The sequence below is a fragment of the Taeniopygia guttata genome, chromosome 13 (assembly GCF_048771995.1).
Source record: "Taeniopygia guttata chromosome 13, bTaeGut7.mat, whole genome shotgun sequence".
Lineage (NCBI taxonomy): Eukaryota > Metazoa > Chordata > Aves > Passeriformes > Estrildidae > Taeniopygia > Taeniopygia guttata.
Genome location: NC_133038.1, coordinates 11223613 through 11242984, shown reverse-complemented (window position 1 = coordinate 11242984; position 19372 = coordinate 11223613). Strand labels below are relative to the sequence as shown.

General features: G+C 36.7%; 1 protein-coding gene across 6 annotated transcripts in view; it reads left to right on the top strand.

The window, feature by feature from the left end:
* The window catches only part of GABRB2 (gamma-aminobutyric acid type A receptor subunit beta2), a 135961-nt gene extending 117401 nt beyond the window's left edge, over positions 1–18560 (top strand). For 3 of the 6 annotated variants that reach the window (XM_030284135.4, XM_072935392.1, XM_030284133.4), the window contains 2 exons: positions 8901–8951; positions 12502–18560. In XM_030284135.4, the coding sequence (XP_030139995.1) occupies positions 8901–8951; positions 12502–12849 (399 nt within the window). In that variant the 3' untranslated portion in view covers positions 12850–18560. The remainder of the gene's footprint in view (positions 1–8900; positions 8952–12501) is intronic. The other 3 variants (XM_032750871.3, XM_032750870.3, XM_030284136.4) reach the window with 1 other exon arrangement.
* Positions 18561–19372: the final 812 nt, after the last annotated feature.

Sequence of the window (19372 nt, the reverse complement as noted above, 5' to 3'; positions counted from 1 at the left end):
CAATGAAACAAATCTATGAATTTTTATTTAAACTGTTAAATTTTTTTTTCTTTTTTTAAATTGTTTCAATTTAAAAAGGCTATAAACTACCCGGTAATTAATTTTGCAAGACTAGACCTGAATTTACCTGAAGTCTTTCCTTTAATATCAATGGAAATTTAAGATCCATAGGTGTTAGAGTGCCACCAATAGCTGAGGTATATTTTTGCACACTTTGCTTCACTTATGGTGTTTTCAACAGTCTTATTCATAGAATAGACCTTTCAGCTGTGTAACAGAATAGCCAAAGTCCAGTGTCAAATTGCTGAGCATGAAGAAGAATTTAACAAGAATTTGAAATTGCTGTGTTAATCCAATTCACTAGGCAGGGTAAATTAATTTCAATACTGTTGCCGAACTCTACCAGTCTACAGGATTGACACAAGGAATACTGTGGAACACAAAGAACAATTTTACATGATTTTTATTTTTTTCATAGTGAGCCTTTCAGTTAATGTTCTAGGCCAGCATTGTTAGCAGTGTATGGCAGCCCTGCTCTGGTACCCAGATCCACTCTGATCTGGTAATCAGGCCTGCAATCCTTTAAGCAATAGAAAGGGAATCAAATAGGAGAGGATCAGAGAACTTGTCCTACTGCACAGGCTGCTCTGGGGAGAAGGAAAGGAGCTGACAGCTGCTCTTGTTTGACCAGCAGCGAGAAAACATATTAATATTTAATGGACCTGAATATTTTATCTATTAAAGGGAGACAAATATTATGTAATTATTTCATTTATAAGAATCAAAAAGGGGTCTGAACTGCTGAAATTAGTTCAGAAACAGTTTTTCATAAAAACCAACATATTTTAGAAATGGGATCACACAAACACTCCATCTTTAACTAGGCTCCAATAGGGAAGGACTGATTTTACAAGGTATGAGTGTTCTTTTGTGATATCACAAGATTCCTCTTGAATCACTATGTGCAATATTATGAATTCATAAGAATCAGATACTAGACAAGAGAAGATTGATGCCATGAGGAAGAAACCTCAAAACATGAAGATGAAACTTCTGCACAAAACAGCTTCTGTTACTGCATTCAGCATTGACACTGCAAAAGAGGTGGATAAATAGTTATTAGAACTGCTGTTAGTAGCACAGCATCTTTGCTTATACTTTATACCAGAAAATCTGTAATGGTGTTCTTGCAATTCCAACACTCTTTGTTTGGTAACAATATCATACAACTTTCAACCAACAGAAGGTGGTGAGAAGTGCTGACTGGTCCTCTCATCCACAACTCTGCTTGCAAAATCAGAGAAGTTAATCCATGCTCCCTTCATGCTGTTGAATTCTCTTCCATGGACAGATTCTAGTGTGGACATGGGCACTGATAATCTCTCTATTTTTGCTTGGTGTTATTCAGAAGATACCTGGGAGCCTACAACACAGTGTGCAATGGAAGCTTTTTTCCCATGGCCATGGTATCTGCTGGATCCATTTCAATCTCTTGGAGATTTGGTGACTCAAGTGTCCTGTTTTTTCCATTTGAGTCAACTCCATTTGACTGGCTGCAGAGCTTCCCCAGGGCCGTTCCAGACGAAACTGTTGCCAAATCTTTCTTTAAATTTCATATCATATTCTTATCATATGCAAAATCTGGTAGTTTGAAGTTTGTTCTGTCTTTTTTTTTTTTTTTAATCATTGAATAGTTTGAGTTGGAAAGGACCTTTAAAGGTCACCTACTCCAACCTCATTTTAATGAGCAGGGCCATCTTCAGCTAGATGCTCAGGGCACCATCCAGTGTGACCTTGGATCCCTGTTTCCAGGGATGGGGCATCCACTACCTCTCTGAGTAAATTCTTCCACTGTTTCATCACTCTCATTTAAAAAAAAATTCTTTCATATACCTAGTCTGAATCATCACATAAAATATACTCCATTTTCAAAGACTGTTGATTCTGTCTGCAGTAATGGAAAGGTAGAGAAGGAAATGGGTCTTGATTGCTTCTTGGATACTGAAACCTGAGTAATAAAATTATGTAGAAATTTAAAGAACATAAAACTCAAGGCAGATTCAGACTCAGTTACCAGCAGATACAGATTACAGATTTAACAGACTTGTTAAATCATATAGAACTTGCTTGATTTTCTTTGCAGTGAGTTCGGATAAAAATGGCTGTGAGTATCATCATTTCACTCTTGAAACTTCTCAGCTGCACTTTGCAGTTTGTTCCTTCAGTCTAACTCATCATCTTTTGCCTTATCAAGACAAGTTGTTCTTTCTGTAAACAATCATATTGTTGCTTGTAGGAAAATTGCTGCCTGATTTCTTAGGCAGACCCCCAGCCATTTTAATAACTTTCATTTCTGTTACGAGAGCTCAGATAATGATTTTCTTGGTGCTCTCTCAGAGCTGATTTATTCCCCTTAATTTTTTTCCAGAATCCAGGAGCCAAGTTATTTTTGATTAATTTTAAAATTTACTCTTAATATGTAGTTTCTAATAATTTTACCTTGGATGTTTCCATCTTGGAACTCTGATTTAGGTGGGCTTGCTGATGCTGACCATTATGATGAATCTGATATATCTTCTAGACATTTGCTGTCTGATCACCTGCCAAGTTCTATATTTTCCATATGTTTTCCTGTGTTACTAAATTTCCTGTACATCAGCTGCATAAGTTGCTGTTACATCTATTGGATTTTACTGCTGTTTTTTCTACAGTTGCTCATCTGACTCATTTGATCCAAACTACTATGTACATTAATTGACTACTCTTGAGGCATAAGTAAGGTGAAAATGCTTTTCAGTATCAATTAAATCTCTACTTGTTATTCTGGATAGATCAGTAAACCTGCATTAGAGTGGTTAAACCAGGACTGGCACTTTAAAGACCATGGTAGATGAAAGGCTGACTCTTCTTCCTCTGTAAAGAAGTGCTTCTTGCCATCTGTAAGTTTGACAAGAGGTGACTCCCAGGGAAAAGCAGCTCTGTGCCATCCTCTTCCACAGCATCAGAGGCAGCAGAGATGATATTGTTGTGAGTATTGGGAGGAAGACTCTTATTAAAGGAAGAGCTCTTTAGGATCTGTCTCTTTAGGGAGGTCCTGGTCAGTCTTTTCTTCAACACCACTATTGTTGCCTCACCAGGATACTGCCTACAAACAGGATATGATACTTCCTTTTTTTTCATCTCTGATATCAAACCTTACAGAAGTATTACCACATAATGATTTGGTGCACCTTCCTTCCATTTCTAGTCTTTCTAATTCTTACCTGTACATCATTCAGGTAGTGCTTAAGTTATTTCTAAATTATTTAATTTTTTTCATTTTAGTAAAATCATCTAGGTTTTTAAGAGTTAATTACTGCAAATTAGCATTCCTTATATAGAATTTCTTAGCTATGTTCTTTCAGTAATTTGATTTGCCACTTCACAGAAGCAGCATTATGTTTTGCATAATGTAAAATACATGTAAATACATCACTAAATGTATTTTTAGATTGGAGGCAGTTGCAGTAATCATTAAAAACATACATGTTTCCAACTTAGCTTAAAGCACAGAGAATGCTCCAATGCACAGGCAATATACCTGAAATACACGATAACATAAGTCACATAAATAAAACTACCTTTAATTTTGCAATCATACTCTGTTATTGTGAGCAGTAACAGAGCAATTTCCCTCTGGGAAAGAGGGGAAAAATGTCAGCATATTACGCAATGCTTTGTAAAACTGTTTATGCAGATTTATTCAGTCATTTTCTGTAAATAAATGTGAAGTGACATTGCTAACCTCTGCATGTTTAGATAAGGTTCCTTTTTAAACATACTGAGTGTATTTTTAAAACAATGAGTAATTCTTTACTCAGACCTCTTTCTATTACATAAGGTATTCAGTCAGCACACCTGAAAGGGACAGTGCATTGCTGCTCACAGTGCTAATCATGAACAAGGGAAACTGTCAGACTAATGGCATTTTTCCATCCAAAATCTGGGTACCAAGAACATGGAATATCAATATGATCATGAATTTAAACACATCTTAATAGATTTGAATACCATGGAAGTTTTCTCAAAAAATTAATGAAGGGCTTAGGAAGCTAAGAAGGTTTAAACAAATACAGGTATCTGCCATTCATTGCCCTCCTGGCCCTGTTGTTATATCTGGATTAGCACAGGGCTGCTAAAGGATGTGAGATGGCAAGCCAAAGACAAATGGAAGCTTAACCTGCCCTCAGAAACACTTCGTCACTTTCTTCCCTTTCAAGTTGTCTCAGCTGCTATTTTTTTCCTGCATCATTTTGACCAAGGAAAGGAGTCTGACTGAATTTTGCTGGACTAGTTAAGTATTTCTCCTCAGATCTTTCACTCTAGGAGAGCTCCATTGCATTATCAGAGCTTTGAGATGAATAAGAGCATACAATCACCTGTTTCACAAGGGATTACACTTAATTATTTCAACTATGCAACTGGTAGGCTAAGGATGGGCTGGCAGTTTGTAATCTAGCAAGGAAATGGGGCTCCCACAGCATCCTCCTTCCCTAGATGCCCACTTTGAGATTCACTGTCTAATGTATGGGAGCTCTGGGAGCAGGGAGACTGAGAATTTTCTAGTCCGTTGTGCCAGGCATGTCCTCTGTTACAGCAGCACACTTGGAGATGGCACTGTCAGTTCAGGTGCTGGTGTGCTACCTGACATTTCCCATGACAGCTTCCAAACTTCTTTTCCCCACTTTGCTAGAGAATAACTGGAAGAGCCTGTGGTGTTTTTTTGGTTTTTTTGTTGTTTTTTTTTTTAATCTGTCATATCAATTGATGTCTCTAGAAAAGGAGAGGTGAATTAGATGAGGAGTGTGTTAACCTGAGCCAAAGGGAATGCACTGATCTGTACCTGTGGCTTTTTGCAGTTTGTGATGGCTTTCAGTGCACTGCAAACAGACAAGGTCACTCTCTTCAATTTTCAGGCTGTGGTGTGAAGATGCATTAGCAGGGCTGTAGGCCCAAGATAATAGACCTTGCTCCATAGCAATGCTCCAAAACAATTAGGCTTGGCTAATGCCTTTATTTCCCCACTGATTTACTGCTGCCTTGCCGCTGGCCTTTTCAGTGCATAGCAATATTTGTTCATTTCTACCTGAAGACATCATATAATGCATCTTCAGTGAGAAGAAACAATTGCAAAGGTACCTAAAACCAGTCAGTACCTGTTACATAGAATGGCACTTTATACCCTATGGACTAGAGGTACTTCTAGTATAAAACATGAGTAAGCATATATAACATGTTTACAAAATGTAAAAGCTTTTGGTAAAAAGAGGATTTTCCAACTGGTTATATGCACAGACTCAGTTAATAAACTGAACAGGATATTAAAACACTAAGGCAACAGGAAGCTCTTAAAATTTTGGTCTCAAATCCTTACTGCTCTATATTGGTGCAGCTAATGCTGCCACTATCCAGATGTCAGTGAAAGAATTCATCCTCTTTCTCTCCAAGGAGAGTTTTCCTTTTGTCTGCAGTACAGGTAATGCTGCACGAGGACTGATTGTTGATACAGGATCAGAAGGTATTCCTTACACAGCAGTTTAGTGAAGGACATGTAACAAATAGGCATGGATTATACAAGCTTAGCCTTTCTCCTAAATTTCCATTCATGCATTCTAGGGAGCAACTTGCACATGAAACAGTCAGCAATGCACAGGGTGTCTGGCCAGCCTCTTCCTGTTTTATCAAACTAGAGCTTGGCTAGGAGTGAAATTTGAGGAGGTTCCAGTTTTAGCTCACAGTACTTTGCAGAAGCACTCAGAAGGTGATTTTCCACGATCTGTGCGGGTATTCCACATGACATCTGAATAAAGGTCAAGTCAGCTGCGTGAGGCTTTTTTCTCCAGTTGCACTCCTTTGAATGCCATATTTAATTAATGTAAGACCAGTGCCTGTACAGTTGTTTAAAGCACATTCTCCCTTTTGCTTTTGTACTGCATCTACAGCCTGTGACCCTGAGCAGAACAAAATTTTTAGTTCATAAAAGAATTTCTTAGTGCAGTTTAGGTCATTAGATCCGGTTGTGAAGAAATAAGACATAAAAAAAGACAAATTATGTTCAGTGAAACAGAAATGTATGTAGCTGCAGTCCAGAAGGTGTGTCTGGTAGGGAATTTGCTGAGTTGACTGCCTGAAACACAACAGCTCTAAAGAGTTTGTCAAGGTTTAATTCAGCACCTTGCTTGCAAATTTCTATCCAAAACATAAATAGTAACTGTAAGTAGTATGTGCTCGAGAAGGTAACTTAGTTGTGCTCATGAATTTTGAGATCACTGGATTATGTACTCTATGTACTCTTGGATGTCACTAAGTGGTAAAAGTACTATCATAATGTTGTTACAGTGACTGTCAGTCTCTTTATTTGTATGAGAACAAATTCTAAAGACTCCATCCATTTAGATTTAAATGGATGCATTTAGAGGCATCCATTTAGACACACAGAAACTGAATACTTACTTTTTTATTTTTTAAATCACGTTAAGGTCTGTGTTGCTTACACATCTGTTAAATTTAGTGAAACAGTCAAGCTGGCCTATGAAGACCTATGTTTCTTGGTAAATTCACTTTGTTACAAATTCTTTTGGGTTCTACTGCTTTCCCAGAATTCTGCATATGAAGAAACAAAGACACCAGGAGTTAGTTTTGTGTGTCTTAGGAAACATTAGGTAGGTAGATTGGTAGGATTATGCCTAAACTCAAATATGTATATAGAGAAAATATATGTCTATATGTGAATATATCTTTTTTACTCCTTAGAAACTAGTTTTAAGAATACTTCTGCAATGATAAAAGGTTGTACTACAACATGCTTTCTATGTCCTTTTTCATTCTTATGTCTCCATTCCTCTTTTAAGTGTTTAGAGACTTTAGTATAATTTTCTTCCCCATGTAAAAACCTGTCAAGACTTGTCCCTGAACTCAGTGCATCTTACAGCTGTGTGCAAAAAGCTCTACATACCTGTCCTTGCTCATGTTCTCTAAACCAACTCCACATTCTGGCAATGGGGTTGTCAGAAACTTAACACCTGTGACCTGAAGGATGCAACAGTAAAGGTCACAGAGCATAAATCAATATGATTTTTTTCATGTAATGGGTTTTTTGACCACTTTCTATCCATGTATTTTATAAGTATTCAAAGTATAATCTGTTTAACTAACTGAACTCAAGTTTGATTGAAATGTACAGACACAAAAAGATATCACGTCATGAAGAAAACTATAATCTAGATATTATTTTCCCTAGAATTAATACATGCACAAAAACAAAGAGCTCAGGGTTCCCATTCCATAAGTCAAACCTTGCTGATGAGGTGGAAGATCCCCATCACATATGAAGTGCACGTTATAATTTCATCAGATCTTGCTAGAGCCCCTGTGACTAGTCAGGAATTAAATGTTGCTGGTTTTCCAAGCAAACCTCAGCTTTTAAGAGGTGGGAAACTGTGCTATAGATAGTAATGTTTTCATCTATAACAAGTTAAATTACATATATCTAGACATGTCATGTAAGTCTTCATTGAGAAAGGGATCTTTATTTCTGTCTTAATTTCTTACGAATGTTACTTCACGGGACACATAACTGCTAAATTTCAGGTAATAATCTTTATAATAGACTGGGTGCTTCCAGCTTAGACTTCATGGTTTAGCTCACCTGATTTTGTTTTAGTTTGATGGCAGCTTAACTTAGCAAAAAGATGTTTCTTTTGAATTTGCAAGTGTTTTGTTTCAGAGTTTTTCTATCAGGAATTCCATCCCTCCTGTCTGTTTTATACAGACTGTTTCTGAGCCACTCTACCATAAAATGAGCCATCAGCTCTTGCCTGTAGTTGAAGGCTACAGGTAAAAATGAACAGTGTATGAGAAAGGAGAAGTGTCAATGTTGGATCTTTTCAATCCATCAGTATAAATTTCTCTTGTAATATAAAGCTGTGTTTGGCAGAACAGCAGACCATAATCACCAAGGAACTGATTTGCTGAAAGTTAATAATTTCAGAGGTCTGGTCATCCTTGGAGGATTCCTAGCGAATGTGTGTGGGAGTTGTAATTTCCTTGTATTTTACAGTTGCTAATGTATTATTATAAGAGGAATTCCTCAACAAAGCCATCATTTTGGAGTTTCTAGGTATCAGGAAGAATATATAATGGTAACAATTCTATGCTTTCCTCTGTATTCCCCTTGTTCAAGACCATCAAAAATTCATGGCCACTTTCAAGGCTCCAGAGTCAACTTTTCTTCCGTTTGACCTGGACCTATAAATGAATCATTTGCATCATCTATTTTGTCATTCACATTTTTGATTGATTTATAAAAACCCCGGTGTCTTGCATGTTTGCTGAGCTCTGGTCATTTCTCCTCTACTTCTGCCTTCACCTTTTATTTCCATAATACTTGCTGCTGCTTTTTCTTCATTTTCATCCTCCCTTCCTTTCTCGTTCTGGGAATTTCTCCATTAAGTTTGAACTCTCTTGTTCACCATAAAGAGTCTAGTTCTATGGTTGAACAATCCTTCAGCACCAAGAGATCTTTTTAATCTTCCTCCACCTCCTTTTGAAACCACTTTTACACTTAATTTCCCCCCCAGAATAATTTTAATACTTGTTTTCATATCATCATATCTTCCTTGGTCAAATGACCAGTTGGAAAAAATACATTTACATCACAACATTATGTTACCCTGAGGAGCACAGCAAGGCAGTAATAGCACCTCTGAAGCCAGACTGTACCCATGCTAATTGTTGGCTTAGAGGTCCCTATATATTTTAATTATTTGTCCTACTATTATCCTATAGTGCTTTAATTTTAAATGAAAGATAATAGCTGCCTTATCTCTAAGGAAACTGGTCTTGATTTTATTAACTTACAGGACAGAAGAATAATTGGCACATATCATTGTCCAGAAATGTATTCAACAAAGGTATCTTTCATTGTTTTCTAATGTTTTTACCCTCAGATCCGTAACATTCAGGTCTTGACCGGTTATGGTCATTAAAGATCCCATGGCACTTTTTTATAGCGTGGTCATCTCAACCCCAAGCACCTGGCCAAATATCAATTTGTGTAACTGTTCTGCTTACCCAACATTCCCCACCACCACTCACCCACCCCATAGTTTTAATTGGCTACAACATTCTCCATTTCCTCAACTAAAACAAAGTGTGTTGTTCTGCACTGTCAGTCACCACATTTCACCTCAGAGGTGATTGTGCTTCACTGGGAAGTGAAGTGGTTCTTCTTTCTAATGCTTGTAAAGCGCTTTGGGATCCTTTTGAATGGGTGGTGCTGTTTACAATAAATGTAGTTCACTGTCATTCTATCTCAGGCGTCACTTCGTTACAAAAGCATGTTTTACTTAGAGTTGGGCGAATCTACTTGGTGGAAAAAACAGTCCCAGCTTTCTCTAATCTGACAGGGAACCTTTTGACAAAGGCTGAAGAGTTTGATTCCTTGATTCCTTCTTTCCTTGATTCCTTCCTTCCTTGATTCCTTCCTTCCTTGATTCCTTCCTTTTTTCTGCCCTCCCTCCCTTCCACCCTTCCCTCCTTCCCTGTTCCTTCAGGTTGGAAATTCAAAATATCATGAGAAAATGCATTTATTCTTATGGTCAGTTCATTATTCCAGATGCAGGAGGGTCAAATTAGTGCTCAAGGAACAGCTGACCTTTGTGGTGTTTATCTGGGTATTGTAACACTTGAAGGTTCGCCCATCTCTAATGTTTACTGTATTTTGCATTATTTCTTCTGAAAAAGTCTTGAAATATTGAAAAATGCTGTGCTTCAACTCTAATATGAGTGTGATATGTACAGAAGATGACATTTTTCCCTAGAAGATAGTTTAGAATATTGCTTAATGTTTTTTCTGCCCAGCATCACTAATCTTACTAACTGCTTCCAAGATTATAGACATCTGCAGCATTTTGCTGCATTAAGAAAAAAAGTTGACTGGAGTGATATCATGTTGCTAAAACATGTCTGTGTCTAACTCTAGCAGACTAAAATAGCCTTTCTTGCATGTGTGTTGCACAGAATGTATGCAAATATGTAAAGAACACTCAAATTTCTAATATCATTGCAGATCAAAAGGATAAAATGCTTAAAGTAGATTCATCCTACGAAGATTTAAGATGTGAAAAAAAAATGTTGGCACTAAAATCTTTTCAAAAATAGTATCCTAGAATGCACAACATTGAGGTGAAAATAACCCAGGCTCTGGGCTAAAGGGTAATCCCATTACATTAGTGGATGTTACATCCAACTTCCCCTGATGTCACTGGAACTAAAACTTCTTTCCTTGAGGTTATATGAAAATACAGAAAATGTAGTTTCCAAATGACTTTGCACCCCTCATGAAGGAAACTTACCTCTTGTGATTTTAGACATTTTGGGATCAAAAAATACCAAGTGCCTTGTAATTAATTGTTTTATTTGTAGGACCCTGAGAGTCTTAGAATTGGTCTGAGATCTAATAACAAAACTTAGTCCCCTTTCGTTTTAATCACAAAATAATTTTCCAAATAAATACACTGATTAGAAAATAATGTTTGAAATGCATCTTGAGAAGTTTCATAGATCAATTTGAAAGCTTTTGCAGATATATACTTTTGTTAAAATTACAATTGGACTATTATTTATCCAATGCAGATGAGAACTGATTTGATGACCTTCCTGGATAGATTCAGCGTTCCCTCACTATGCTCAAGATTAGGCTACAGAGCTCTTAAATGATTTTTTTTCTTGAGTTCCAGCTCAATTTTCACATTTTTCCAGTGTTTTTCAATTAAAGGTTGATCTCACACTTTAGGAATTTCATAACTTTCAAGAAAAGCTAACGAAAAAGAGTTTGTCTGTTTGATATTGAGTCATGACATTTGATTTATAATTAAAATATACTGAAACTAGAGGGGTGCAAACTCATACAGACTGGGGGGGAAAAAGTGACAGAGAGGTAAATCTGTCATCTCAGCAGCACTGGGTTTTGTACATCACTTGAACAGATGTAATCACTCAAATAACAGTGTTTCAGTAGGTCCAGAGTACCTCTGTGAGTGTCTGACTTCACAGTTCAGAACACTGGGCAGGGGGATGCTACTAAAAAGCAACTGGTTTAAGCCCAGTTCTCTCCTCTTGCCATGGTAAATATTACATAGGGGGTTTAATAATGGCAAATACAGTCTGCAGTGGGAGGTACCACTGCAGGGAGGTACCTGCTGCTGACAGCTACGTTTCTAAATATTACAGAATATACTAATACCCTGTTATTGTTTAGAAATCCACAAAGGTCACCGTTTTTGCACTTTGAGTAATAATCATATATTTTGTAAATGATAAATGAATAATGTGGCTGAGTTTTTCTTGAAGGAGCTCTGGGACAGTTTTTTCTCTTCATTGGTCCAGAGTATATCTGCACTACCATCACTAATTCAGTGTAATTAATTAGCTTCTCATTAGCTAGTATTGTTTTTAAGAACTTGTAGTTAATTATAATCTGTTATCACCCAATTCAAAATACATGCTTAGAGAAAAGGTTGAAAAGAGTTAGAACTTCCTAAATAACTTTTGTTTTCTATAAATGGATTATTTTTAAAATCTCCTTTTACACTCCAGATCTTCTCCAGATTGCCAAAGAGTGGAACTTAGTTCCTTATCTTTGAAATCCTCTTTATTGTCTAAGGGGTTTCTCTACAATATTGCTTTAAGATTTTTTTTCACTGCATTGCCTTTAAAGAATGCATAGTACCTAAACCTGCCCATTGAAACAACTGTTCAGTGTACATTTGATGTGATTACATTCTGCATATCTTTTTCCTTGCTTGAAATTGCAGATCTCTGCTATTACAGCAGCATGCTATTACAGCATGCACTGTGTTGAAGAAATTTATTAGTACTGGGGCATGGAGTTTCCACATAGCTATAGTTAGACTGTGCCATTGCTTTTTTCCAAGTAACCAGCACTCCTGTTTGGAATATGGGGACCTAAAATGTACATTTTCTTATGCAGTGCTCTGTACCTCATTCATAGAGGCAGAGAGACCTCGTGAATAATGGAAGTTTACATCAGAGCCAAAACTTTCATTTGAAAGACGAAAAACCAAAACAAAACAGATCCTTTTCCATTCGATTTCCTTCCAAAGCCCATGAAAATTTCAATATTTGCCCTGGATATCCTACTCAGTGACAGACTCTCACTTTCAGGAGCTGAGTGTGTTCTCTGTTCCCAGGTATTGCTTGTGCTTGCTGAGCATCGGGTCTAGGGAAATACCATTTATTGCATTATACTCTACTGGCCCTATTTCTCCTTGGGGGCACGAATCAATTTAATAAATATAATCACAGCTAAGCTTAGAGTCTTTCAGGCTGACATCCAATCAATTACTAATGTTAGATACGGCCCTTATCAGCATGGCTTCAGTTTGCAACCGACTGGGCTTCCTTTCCTTCTTGCTAAATCTCCTGTCTTATCTTTTCCAGATGGATCCACATGAAAACATATTGTTGAGCACGCTTGAAATTAAGAACGAGATGGCTGCCTCGGAGGCGGTGATGGGGCTGGGGGACCCTAGGAGCACGATGCTGGCCTATGACACGTCGAGCATCCAGTACCGCAAAGCCGGCTTGCCCCGGCACAGCTTCGGCCGCAACGCCCTGGAGCGACACGTGGCACAGAAGAAGAGCCGGCTACGGAGACGCGCCTCCCAGCTGAAAATCACCATCCCTGACTTGACTGATGTCAATGCCATAGATCGATGGTCTCGCATATTCTTCCCCGTTGTTTTTTCCTTCTTCAATATTGTCTATTGGCTTTACTATGTGAACTAAGAAACAAAGCCACGCAGGAAGAAAGAACTGGATTTCTCTTCAAATCAGTTGTACAGCCAAAAGTGGGACTTGGAAAAAATTCTATTCAGGACAAAAAGTTATTTTAAAACACCTTAGTTGCTGGCCCACTCTATGGTCTGTTTTTATAACATTTTGGTTGTATCTGCTAAACCATATATATGTTAAGTTGCAGTATGGACATATCCCCTTATCAAAATATAAGTGCATTTTGAGTGTAAAGGCAAATTGCGTTTTGAAAATCACTTCTGTCTCATTGTCCCTCACTATTTTTTTTTCCAATGGCTGTTTGAGTTTAGTGATACAAATTATAGAGCAGCATTTGAGAAACAAGTTTTAATTTCAACAGCAGTACATGCCATTCTAGGGAAAGTACATATCTAAGGCATGCATATACACTTAAGAGAGTGTTCTAAGTTATATGCTTATGAAACACATACACTTTACTTTTTAAATGTGTAAACTTGAAAACAAGTAGTGCCTATCATCTTTCCAAGATGATGATGGTCAGAGGTTTCCCAACCATATTCAGGTATTTCCTTTTATTTATTGAAAGAACTGAACCTTTGACTGATAATATTGGGGTTGAGTGTTTGCACAGATTCTGAAGCAAGAAGCACTAGTTTGTTTGTATTTTAAAGAGAGAACATATGCTCAGTCACCGTGACTGTGTTTGGGATCAATAGAGGAATGTAGGGACAGTACAAAAATGCATCAGCACTGAATGGGTAGATGCTGCTGAGTTGTGTTGAGGAAAGGGAATCTGTCCAAAGTGCCAAAACTGATTGCCCATATAGTAATTCTGTAGATGGCTGAAAGAAGCCAGTGGTGCTCTGCCTTTCTCTAGGGCAGGGAGAGTGAGAGAGCAAGTACAAAGTGCAGGGGCAAGGAGACAGGCGGTATACACATAAAAGTGTGTGTGTATATATATATATATATATATATACACACACATAGTGCAGATGAATGTTGTCAGTTGTACACACCTTAGCCTGAAATAGTCATGTGGAGCTGTGTGATTTATTCCAGGTTTTCATCTTGCCAACATTATGCTTTCTGCTGTTAGGTAAAGGTTCTGTATCTCTTTCAGCAATCAAGATCTGAGCATTTGTATTTCTGTACAAGAGGTACTGACAGGGTGTTTTCTCAGTCTGGATTAGGCAATACCATTTCACTTTTTGTTTTCCTTAATGCACTGTTCTAAAGGAAATTCCTAACAATCACTTTAAGAGTTTAAGTACACTCTTGAATGTTTCCTGCTTTAGGGTGATTTCCATTGAAAAACTAGAAAATATCAGTTTTTCTTTGGGAAGCTTCTTGAATTAAAAGGTTGAGATTTTTTTCGTTCCATTGAGCTTTATTTTTACAAAATAGTAAAATAGAATAAAAAAGAATTATACAAAACATTTTGTCACTTATTCCGCTGTAGAACTCTTGTCATGAAAACAGCAGTCACAAGAGCTGTAAAAAAAAAAATATTTCTTGATGGCTTTTACTAGATCAGATCCCCAGTATTGTTTGACACAATGTTTCAAGAAGCAAAAGCCACATCTGTTGAATCCATACTACCTCTCATCTGTGTACAAATTTTTGAAAGAGACTAGAGAGTATAAATATTTTTTTTCAGGGTACTAAAAAAATTCTTTAGAATATTTTTCATAAAATATATTTTTAAAATTTTTTTTGTTCTTCAAAAGAGTAATTTTCTTACAAGGTTCTGTGGATTTATTTTTGGTTTCCCCCCACCATTTGACAGTGAATGACACTAACAGGAGGAGAATAGTTCTGGGAACTAATAGGCAAATATTCTGACTTTTTTTTTTTTTTGAGCACTTTATATGCTTATTTCTGGTTTAAATAAGATTAGGATAGTTTTGGAGCCTGAGGTGGGATTTGCAATACACTCTACCTGCCAGGAAGTTGTGTACATTCACACACTGCCTCCAGGCTCAGACTCTGCAATATGTAGAGACAGGTTTTCCTCATGTGATTAACTTTCCAAATCAAAATTTTGCTCTTTGTTCACATACTTAATTTGTGACTGCATTTCATGCATTACGCAATAACCTTTGTAGATGCATTTGGGATTTCAGCCGATAGGTATGAGTCATGTTGGATTTTTTTCCCCAATTTTATGCAATGGAGTATAACAAAATTCAGCATTTCTCTTCAAAGCCTGTTCTTTAAAAATTGTATTAATTAACCTAAATGAAAGCAGTCTTATGGTATTCTTCTGTACAAGCTTTTCTTTCAGTTCAGAAATTGCTGACAGCTCCTTTTATTGTTTCACAGAAGCAGAGTGTGACTGAAGGGAGCTCACAGCCTTTCTGTGGTTGATACACATCAAATATAAAACCTTTCAGGTTGGTAACTGCTTCAGCTATTACAAAAATCACAGAGATCGAATCCTGGAACTGCACATTCACTTTTCTGAAGCTACAGTACAAGCCATAATACTCTCTGATATTGCTATTCAGAGAGTGAAAGAAAATGTTTGGTTTCTGCTCAGGTGTCACTAGGAAAGATAAATTATCTGTGGGGAAGGAGCACTTTTGCTTTTACTATGTTGTTCTGGCTATTAATGTGATGTATAAAATTAGTGAAAGAGAAAGATTCTACCATTTTGTACTAAGGCTTAACACTGTGATATAAAAAGATGGGGGTGAGAAAGGTTGGTGAGGCACTATCAAGGAACGAGCATTACTCAAGCCCCAGGTAAGCACTTACTCCTGAGATACTTGAGTGAAAGTGGGAAATTATGCCAACAGATAGGAGATATGGGGTTTGCTATGTGTGCTACCCTCCAGGTAAACTAGAATAAATTTGCTTTTACTTTAGAATTGACCGAAAATAATATTCTAGATCTTTTTAATCGTGTTAATTGTTGTTGGTTTCAATAAACAAAATAGCAAAGTTAATAATTTAGATAAAACTTGTAATATAATTATAGCTGCACATTTTATTGTTCTATTAGACATAATAGCCAGCAATTAAGGTGTTTTTCATCTTTGCAAAATTCATGGGGGAATTATGACTATAACATGGCACAGTTTTAATGAAATCTTTGAGATCAATCTGTAAATATATACTGTACATGACTGCTAGTAAGTATGATACACATTTTCAGAACTGAAAACTCATGCAACATATTTCTGTGTTTGCATAAGGAATGTTATGTTTCTATCCTATTGCAGTTCAATGACTGGGAAGAAAGACTCAAGCAATGACATTGTGACCATTTATTTTCTCATTCCCAGGGGAGGAAAACAAGAGTCCTAGATAACAGCATGGGGCAGAGTTCTTCAGAGAGTTCTTACATTCTAATTAAAAAATACATAAAATCTGTAAGGTACAAAAGCACAATGCATAGAGAAAGTAAGTGGTGGTCTTATACCTGGGGAAAATATCCTATTTATTTCAGAAAAACATGCATTAAAATTAAATCTCAGTTTATTTTCACTATAAATATTGGACTGTGTTCCAATCCTATAACACAGTGCTAAACATAAGTGAACAGATGTGAAACATTTTCCAACTGTATGTGCATATGGACGTACCCCCAAATGTCTGTATGGACATATGTGTGTATATATACACGTGCTGAGTATATATATATATATACACACACATTCACATGTTGGTGTGTTAAAGGAATAAGCTAATAATAGTTTTGTTTCTATCATCAACCAGTGTATGAATATATTTTTGAGAAAAAAAAAAAAGAGTAATGTATTTAGAAAAAAACCAAACAACTAACTCTACAGGGTAACTGGGCATTTCTATATCAGCAGATCAATGCTTATGATTCGTATGGAGTATTGCACCGTTTGACATGATGATAGTACTGTACCTCCTTGCATCTGGAATTAGACTAGTCCTCACATTGCTTGCCTATTTCTTCTCTCTCTTTTTATAACAGCATTGTCCACTAGTAAGTTTTCAAAACCAACAAATTCCTTAGGGAGCCAAGAAAAAAAAAAAAAGTCAAAAATAGTAACTATTTCTAGAAAATAATCTAGGGTGGGATGGCCAGGGTACAATACTATATCAGTAGTGATCAAAACATTTTGCTATGTGTACATAGAACATACGATGTGAGCAACCATAACTTAAGCTGAACGTGTGTAAATATTATCAGATTTCTTAAACATTTTTAACTTCTAATTTGTACTTTATGGTAAGGCAAAAAGCTAATTCTACTTATGGTTTAGGTTAATGTGTCCTAAAATTATGTAAATAATTAAATAAGCTGTAAATGAGCAGTCAATAGATACAGTATTTGTTTAGTGACTTTTTTTTACTAAGTACAATAATTGCAGTGCTCTAGCAGAGTAATTTAAACACCCTTTTGCATAAACAGATTTGGACTCCAGATATAAAATAGTACAGGAAGTGCTGTAGTGTAAAATAGCCACCGTGGCAACGTTCCTGCTGGCACAGCTGATTCTTTTGTATGGTTAAAATGTTCAGGCCACACTCAGTACTCAGATTAGCCAAAACAAACAGGGCCTGGTTTTCACTTGCAATGAGGCACCTTGATGTTCTCCAGTGAGTGGAGAGGTGGAGGTGTCCAGGTAAGTGAGAATTCAGCTGCTGGCGATTTCATTACAGAAGCCTGCATATTGCATCTGTCTGATTCTGAAATCTGTCTCTTATGGTATTTAATAGTAGGCTTATATTTTTCTTTAAGAAAAAAAAAAAAAAAACAGGATGTTTGACTGTCGTTAGATAGCATAGTCCCCCAAAGCCAAAGAATCTTCACTCCAGAAATTGTTTAAAAGGGAAATCTAAAAAGTCACTGCTTAACACCAAAGGTAAAGCTTAGTAAAATGCACTAGGAACTTTGTCTAAATTTTTAAGAAGCAAATGGAATGTTGTTGATCAAAAAGACTGCCCTATTCTACTTTGTAAAAATACTAAGAATTTAAATATCCATTATATAAAATTGAAATAGATAATCTCTACAAGAATATGCAACACTAGCATTTCATAAATATAAAATTATTTTCTTTGTAAGTGCTTTGACAAAAAAATGGAACTTAAATGATGAAAAATCTCACCTCTACTTTCATACTAAGGGTTGTATTTTTTTAATGTTTTTCAGACATGAGGTCATCTATTCCAATTTGATAGCATTTTGTATGTTTTCACTGTTCCTGTCATTTGGCAGATACTCACCAGGCTGTATGGTTCATGGTCTGTCCTGTTACTTTCAGTTAACGACAAAAAGAACATTTGAAACATGATTAATTCTGACAAACTGCCTATGATTTGACTTCTATCACGTTTTTATTGGCATGGGTGTTTAAATGGTTCTGTTAGTACTGTCTTTGCACAGTTCTGAGTTATCTTTTACTTAGTACTATTTATTTCATAATGTAGTAATCATCAGCCTTACTAATGACCTTGTAGCCTTTCTTATATGCACATAATGCACATTTTCCAATGGCTAGAAAATGCAAAATACTAGTGGATATCATTGCATCAGATCTTCATGTCTTTCTCAAAAGGACTGCTAACCTCTGAGATTTATGAGGTAGTAAAATGATGATTGTAAATGAGTAGCACATAAGAGATATTTTCTTGAATTTAAAATTATTGCAGCCAGTTTCAGCATGTAAATATATAATAATGTTGGCTAGTGTGTAATTCTTGAATTTAAAAATATAAATAAAGAAAACCTAAAATATGTACATGTAGTTGTGTTATGTTGGGCAGGCTCTTTTCTCAAAGCTGCAGATTTCAGTTCTCATCTGAAGTGAACAGAAGTTGGGTGTTGAGGCACCTGAAATATAAGTGTAGGATGGGGAACTATGACATGGTGTTAATTTGTCTGTGCAGCCCTTGAGGGACTTGAGTGTCTGGGCAGTGTAAGCAACGTGCAATGAGGAGCCTGGTGCTGGTCAGAAAGGAAAGGCTGAGAGCAGGGGGAACAGCTGAAAAATCTCAAAGGTTCAGTGACACCTCCTCAGAGTCAACTCTTGTGCAGCTGTTACTGATGGTGAGTTGCTGGTGTCCCCCTTACAGAAATATGGAAGGGTCTGTTTGCAGGGGGATGGTATTTCCTTTTACAGTAAATGGTCTTAAATCTGAATATGTGGACTTCAGATATGGAAGTCCCAAGTTTCATTCCTTCCTCTTCCTACTTAGGGTCTAACAGGAGAGATTCTGGATGACAAATTATTTTCCATTTCAGGATGGTGGATTTAGATTTTCCTGTTGGAGTGGTTCAGCTGAAGAACAATTCAAGAGGAGGAGAGGAGAGAGCAGTCAGGCATGCTCATGAGAGGCTCTGAATGTTTTGGACAGGGATTAGAACCTGGGTCTCTCATTGTGCTCCAAAGAAGTGAAACTTCCACTAATACAGATGTGGTTTGGCTGCTTCTTTCTGTCTTATTGGAATTTTAATATCCTTCAGACTTACTCCTGTTTGCTGGCTGTGCTGAGTGAGCAGTTTGTGTCTATTAGACTTTCTTCTTGTCTGCTGTCCCAGCTCTAATAAAAG